The 7,353-nt window shown below is 35.3% G+C and overlaps 1 protein-coding gene across 1 annotated transcript in view; it reads right to left on the reverse strand.

Moving 5' to 3' along the window:
• LOC107698511 (utrophin) overlaps positions 1–7,353 on the reverse strand; it is a 275,871-nt gene that overhangs the window by 224,022 nt on the left and 44,496 nt on the right. The window contains exon 10 of the mRNA XM_016499536.1: positions 1,352–1,564. Coding sequence (XP_016355022.1) covers positions 1,352–1,564 — 213 coding nt within the window. The remainder of the gene's footprint in view (positions 1–1,351; positions 1,565–7,353) is intronic.

Raw genomic sequence — 7,353 nt, forward strand, 5'->3', positions numbered from 1 at the left:
TACGTTCCCTTGGAACTGGAATCATGGCGGAATTTCATGTGAAGTCCACTTCGCAGGGCACTTACGATCGAATAAGACAATGCTTGAATGCTGCTGCACCTGAACAAGAGACCTCCTTACTGAAGTGAAAGTGTTGGCTGGTGTCACTATCTCGCGAACGCACCAGTGGATCTCCACCAAATTCGGGGGATCCCTTCGGCTCGAGGAGCCCTCTCGAACGCCACCCTCCGCGCGTCAGTAGCCCCCCAGGATCGCTTCATCGGTCGGCGAATTTAACCACCCTTAACTCCCGACCCCGGGGGCTATCGACGCGGGGGTGGTCTCATTCGAAAGCGGGCCTCTAGACATATAATGGTTTTTCCATAGACTTAAGCTTTAAAGCTTTTCATCCAGGTCAAAAGTAGCAAAACATGGAGCGCGCTCTGCTGGACAAACTAAGTAATTACGCCATTCCAAGCATTTTATCTGCGTTATATGTTCTGTAAAAAAAATGTCATATCGGCGACATATTCGCCGATACCGATATATCGGCGAAAGGCTCATATCAGCCGATAATATCGGCAAAACGATATATCGGTCGGGCTCTACTTTTTACTTTGCACTTTTTGTTAGAAAATGTTTATTTACTATTTATTCAAGTTTTTTAAGGTAGGCCTATCTAATATTTTGATACTTAATTTCCGTTATCTAAATATTCTTAAAAATTAAAAGTTTGTTTTCATTTGGAAGTGTGTAGGCCTTCTTGCATTAGCCTGTTACATTATGATTATATATTCAGTGTCATAAAATGGTCTTTAAAATGACAATAATATCGCTTATTGCAATTATTTCTGGGGCAATATATCGCACAACAAAAAGTTGTTATCGTGACAGGCCTAAACATGATAAAACAACATGTTAGCAACATTCTAAATCTAACATGTTAAATCATGCTAGCAATGTGCTAAATATTGCTAGCAACATGCTAAAACATGTTAACAACATTCTAAATCATTCTAGCAATGTGCTAACATGTTAACAGCATGTTAAATCATGTTCGTAACTTATTTAAACATTTTAGCAATGTGGTAGAAAATAATAATAACATTTCACTGACTTGAGAATTGAGTAAAATCTTCCAACTTCAAGCGTTTCAAAGTTATTTCAAACTTTCAAACAAAGCTTTGTCAAGCCAACATCAAAGTTTGTTATTCATCGTTACCCATCTACTTTTTTTGTTTATTTTAATCACAGTAATGTTATATTGTTATGTTATATCTCCCTGAGTAATTCAATGAAAAAAGAGATGATGGTTTTTTAGCATTCTAAATGCTAACAACGTTTATGAAGTGTTATTGTGTGTCACATATACCTCATGTGTGTGGAACTGGTCTTTGACCTCCTCCACGTCGTCGGACACGTCGTCCTGCATGTGCAGCGTGTCTTCGGCCGACAGCAGCCAGGTGAGCACCTCCTCCAGCGTGATCTGATACGTGTCCAGACTGACCTCCCTGTCCACCTCCGTCAGTGTGCTTGGCGTCTCTGGCCGTGTGCTGCTCACCTCCTCCGTCTTTCCAGACAAACCCTGCACAGCAACACACAGAGCTTCAGTTAACAGCTCAACTGAGTATAATGTTATAGAAAACGTTAAGCGCTATGAATGTGCCAGCTTTCCCACATGTAAAATTTCGGTAAGGGTTTCACGTGTTTACACAGCCGTGTCTTTGTGTGTTTTAGGAAACAAGTTAAACATGTTAGCATTTATGTTCAAAACGCAAATATTGTGGCAGGTGAAGAGACATCAATGGCGTGCTGTAAATGATGATGAACATCACACTAATGAATTCTCAAAGGGAAGTGAACGAGACTTTTAAGAACCAGTGAATTCAGTCTGACTCATAAGTCACAGCATCCATGTAAAAACAAAAATTAATCAAAAATTAAAATGTAAAACTTCTTAAGATGGCCGTCATTTTAACTACAGGTTCTGTTGACACTCCTTAAACTGACAAATGTTTACATTTACAAAAAAGACTGTATGTGAAAGAGGGGAAACAATAATTTGTGCATCATGGTAGTGAACTTACATTTAAATGTTGTGGTCAGTAAGATTTGTTAAAGTTTTTTTTTTTGTTTAAGTCTCAATTTAAAATAAATTGAAAACAATAACTGTTCTCAATTTGAATGTATTGTAAAGTGTAATTTATTTCATTATTATCAATCTAGAAAATGGTCTGGGGTTTTTCATTTATTTATTTATTTTTTGCTGGATTCTTTGATGAATAGTAAGTTCAAAAGAACAGTATTTATTTGAAATAAAAATAAATAAATAAATAAAAATGCTGCTCTTTTGAACTTTTAATTCATCAAATAATCCTGAAAAAAAGTATTGCTGTTTCCACAAAAAATTATCACATGATCCTTCAGAAATCATTTAAAAATGCTTCTCTTTTGAACTTTTAATTCATCAAATAATCCTGAAAAAAAGTATTGCTGTTTCCACAAAAAATTATCACATGATCCTTCAGAAATCATTCTGATATGTTGATTTTCTGCTTAAGAACCATTTTTGATTATTATGAAAATAGTTGTGATGCTTATAATTTTTGTGGAAACTGTGATAAATTTTTCAGCATTCTTTTTATGAATTAATATTACATATTATATTTATGAAGGTATTATATGCAAGTAGATTTTTTAAAGATAAATTAAAATTTCTATTTACTAATTAACTTAAAATTGGTTGAAATTTGCTTAATAGCCCTGAAAACGGTGCAAAGAGTCTTTAATGTTTAAAACCGAATTCCTTTTTATCATGTGTGTTTTGATTTTGTGATGAATGTTGACCTGGACGTATCTACTGAGATTCACTGTGCATCTGTTGTGAGCTGGCCTAGCATTCTATCATGGAAAATACCATGTAAAGAAACTATTCCTTTCTTTTCAAAGACTCACAGGAAAATGACTTGTGGAAAAAGTAATTACAGGGCTCTGAGCTGCACACTCAAAACAAGAAGAGCTGCACGAACTATCAGTAGGACCTTCAGACTCAGACAATACTGCCACTGGCACGTGTTCTCAGCTGACTAAACACCGGCTAACAGCACAACAGGACCGGTCAGGTGATATCATTCACATTCTCAGATGTTTATGTCCCACGCCTTAAAAACTGACAGCTTTTCTAAACCCGGCGACCTACATTCCTCAGCACGCCCATGACGGAAATCTCACAGCTCATTGATAAGAGTGAAACACTAATCGACCGCTAATTGTGTGAGTCTGATGGAAATAGAAGCAGGGTTTTCATTGTGCTGTATAATAAAAGAGGCAGAATCAGGTAATGAAACCATCGGATCTGAAATATTACATCGGGGAACCAAACGGTACCACACCCGAGAACTCTGGGAAAAATGTTCAAAGTGAGATACGAAATAATGACAATAGAAAGAAGCTTAGACTGATAACTCGAATACAAAGGCAACACTGCCCTGGGGAGTATGAACTTTACAGCAGGCAATGCCAAAAACATGCTATTACCATGGTAACGTATCCAAAAAACATAGTATGACCATAGTGCATGTACAAAAACCATGCCATTGCCATGATATGGTATTGCCATACTGTAAGTGAAAAAAAAAACATTCACAATATGGTATTACCATGGTGCAAGTAAAAAATCCATTGCAATGTCATGATAGATGTCAAGAACATGGTACGGTACCAGATCAAAAATAAATAAAAAACATGGTATTACCATGGTGCAAGTAAAAAATGTAAAATAAAAACAACAATATGCATTGCCATTGCCATAGCCATCAAGAACATGGTATTACCATGGTACCAGATCCAAAAAAACATGGTATTATAATGATGCAACTTTATTTATTTATTTATTCATTCATTCATTGTCATGATAGATGTCAAGAACACCGTATTGCCATGGTACCATGAAAAAAAATATAGTACCACCAAAAAATATAGTATTGATATTCTACGAGTTTAAAAACATGGTATTACCATAGTGCAAGTACACCATGGAATCACATCCAAAAACATGGTATCGCCATCGAATCACATCCAAAAACATGGTATCACCATCGAATCACATCCAAAAACATGGTATTGCCATAGTACAACTCAAAAAATATGGTACTGACATGGTGCAATTTAAAATATGTAATTGTAATGATAGATTTTAGAACATGGTATTGACATGATGCCACACCCAAAATCATGCTATTGCTATTGTACAAGTTACATTTAGTCATTTGGCAAGGGTTTTTTTTTATTATATAATAAATAAAAAAGAAAACATATAGAATAGAAAAAGAATAGAGCAAGCTAGTTTTAGAGGCTTTTTTGCTTTTGTTAATTGTATAATACCCTAAATAAAAAGAAAACAAACAGATAGAATACAAAACGATTAGAGAAGCTAGCTCTTTTAAAGAAAGCAGTTAGTAAATGAATAGAGTGCAAGTCTAAAAGGGGCAAGAGTTTTTTTTTTAAAGAATAGAATTAGAATAGAGAGTGCTAGAGTTAGAGCGTCAAATAAAGATGGAAGAGATGTGTTTTTAGCTGATTCTTGAATATATATATAATTGTTTTTTTGTGGTTTAATCTGACCTGATAGAGTGCAAGTCTAAAAGGGGCAAGATGTTTTTTTTAGTTTTTTTAAGAATAGAATTAGAATAGAGAGTGTTAGAGGGTCAAATAAAGATACAAATAAATTTTAAAATATGGTATCACCAGTTTAAAAAAAGTCATTGTCATAACAGACACAATTCGGTCATTAACAGAGTAAAAAAGGTGGTTTATTTTTTGGTACTTTTCTGTTGGTGAGAGGGGGGAAAAAAAAACTTTAAAAACAGCAACTTGAATAATCATCAACTATTTTCATTTAGGGCTGTTTGCAAAACTCAACAGACACGAGACAGAATATTATACGTTTAGTATAAAGGACAATCACCATTTCAAAAGACTGGATCTCATCTGAACAAGGAAAACTCATTTTAACAGAGCTCTCACAAAGAAAGGACATTTAAACTCTGTTAATAGTAGCAACTGAGTCCTCAAACAAGCCTTTGTTCCTTGAATAAATGCACAGAGAACAGCCCTCATCTGGAGGAAAAGGTCATCTGATGAAAATATTCTGCTGGAATTCCCGGCTCCATCCCACATGCTGGATAAAACGCTCTTCGTTCTGTTCGACTGTAAAACAGTGTGTGTTTGGAGGGCGGTGACCAAAGCTGGAATAAGCAGCATTGAAATATTTGTGGTCTGACAAAGATGCAGCACCACCCAAAAAAGCGTCCCAGCAGATGCCTACATCAACCCTACATAAACAGTAGTCAGTAAACACTGCACAGATCACCACGCAGGATGGGAATCACGAGGATCTGAACAACTGGGGATCTGATTCCACAATTCAGGAACATACGCTACAACGTTTTGAAAGTGAGAACCTCATTCACCTGCAGGTGTGAATCCCCTAAATTATCATTCCAGACAGACTCGTGTCGAAATTCGCCAATAGCAAATAAGGTACGAGAGGCTGTGCAAGATTATGAAAATAGTCATGGTTTAAGCCAGTTGTTAGGGTTGACATTAAAGGGCTTTAGAGTGAAACCAATCAATCATGATTCATTCTAACGCAACAGTTGACTTTAGAGACCTGCAGTCAATCCAGTTCCAGTGGCCAGACGAGCAGCTCATTTGGTTATTAAAGTCATTAAAGGTTAATTACTGTAACCTGTCAGACATGCATTCGTTTTCATGCACAGGTGCAGCTGATGGGAAACTCTACTCTGAAGAGCACTTTGATATTTACGTTTGCAGGTCAGAAAATACATGAGAATCGAAATGCAACATATAGAGAGCAAAACTAGGGCTGCACGATTTGGGGGAAAATACAATTGCAAATTTTCTCACAAAAATTGCAATTATGATTTCAAGTGTAAAAGGAAAATAATAAGCTTCAGGTTTGCTGTGCTTGTTTTTAGGGCAGCCCAATATGACCAAAACGTGATAACATATCAATATGACTAGAGGATAATAATAATAATATTGATTAAATGTAAACATATTACCATTATATTGTTTAACTGTAAAAATTAAAAATAAGTATTTAAGAAAAAATATATAATTTTATTTTACAGTACAACTGTAAAAAATTACTAATATTTATGTCTGACTTGATCATTTTCAAACATTAAACCATCAAGTTTTTACTTTGGCTGCTCACGTGTAAATGAACACAGTGTTGCTCTGAAACATGCTATCGAATTAAATAAAATTAAATAAATTTAATAAAATCACAACCTATACAATAAGATATCGGCCTATTGCACTAAGCCCTATTTACTTAAAGGTGACATATCATGAAAATCTGACTTTTCCAGGTTTTAAGTGCTATAATCACGTCCCTGGTGGCCCGAAAAACAGCTTGTTTCTGCTTCCACTCAAAATAGGCATTTTCAAAATGTTATAATAAATGATCTGTGGAGTATTTTGAGCTGAAACTTAACAGACACATTCTGGGGACACCAGAGACTTATATTACATATTGTAAAAATGGGCATAATATGTCTCCTTTAATTGTTCAGCCCTTAGCAAAACTAATGCACAGTATTGTATCAGAGGATAATATCAAGGTATTTTAATACAAACTCAAGTTTGCACACGCCAACTCATCCTTTATTACTATTGTTCACATTTTGGAACAATGTAAACAAGTCATCAAAACTATTAAATAAACACGAGTATATAAATTATGTGACTGCATGGTTGCTTTTGTACTGTATGGTTGCTCTTAAGATCAAAAGGTCAAGGATCATGTGACAAATTTAGTTAAGTACGACCAAGTTTTGACCATGGTAATGTTATATTACACAAAAGCATGGAAAAGTACAATATCCTTTTGCTAGCATATTTTTGGACAATAGTACTTGCATGCAATACTCCAAGGTAAATATACTTCTAACATTGCTGATGTTTAACTATGATATTACCATAATAAATGCACATAAAAGCATGCTATTATCATGGTGCATGTCCAAAAAAAACATGCCAGTACCATGCTCCTTTTTTACACCATCTGTACACAGCTATGCAAGAAAAGTATCAAGAGAGAATCTACCCATCTCTGACTGCATGTGTGCACGATATACTGTATATATACAGTATTTAATTTTTCATCAAGCCTTCTCTGTGAAGAATACATGCTAATCCTGCTTTATAATTTGAAGATGAAAACATGAACGAATGTACTATGCATATATGCACTGCACAACTGTATGACTCACTCTTACCAGAGAAAGCAGAAGGCAGAGAGGAAGAGCAAGAGAGAGAGAGAGAGAGAGAGAGAGAGAGAGAGAG

The sequence above is a fragment of the Sinocyclocheilus anshuiensis genome, unplaced genomic scaffold (genome assembly GCF_001515605.1).
Source record: "Sinocyclocheilus anshuiensis isolate Anshui unplaced genomic scaffold, SAMN03320099.WGS_v1.1 scaffold1830, whole genome shotgun sequence".
Lineage (NCBI taxonomy): Eukaryota > Metazoa > Chordata > Actinopteri > Cypriniformes > Cyprinidae > Sinocyclocheilus > Sinocyclocheilus anshuiensis.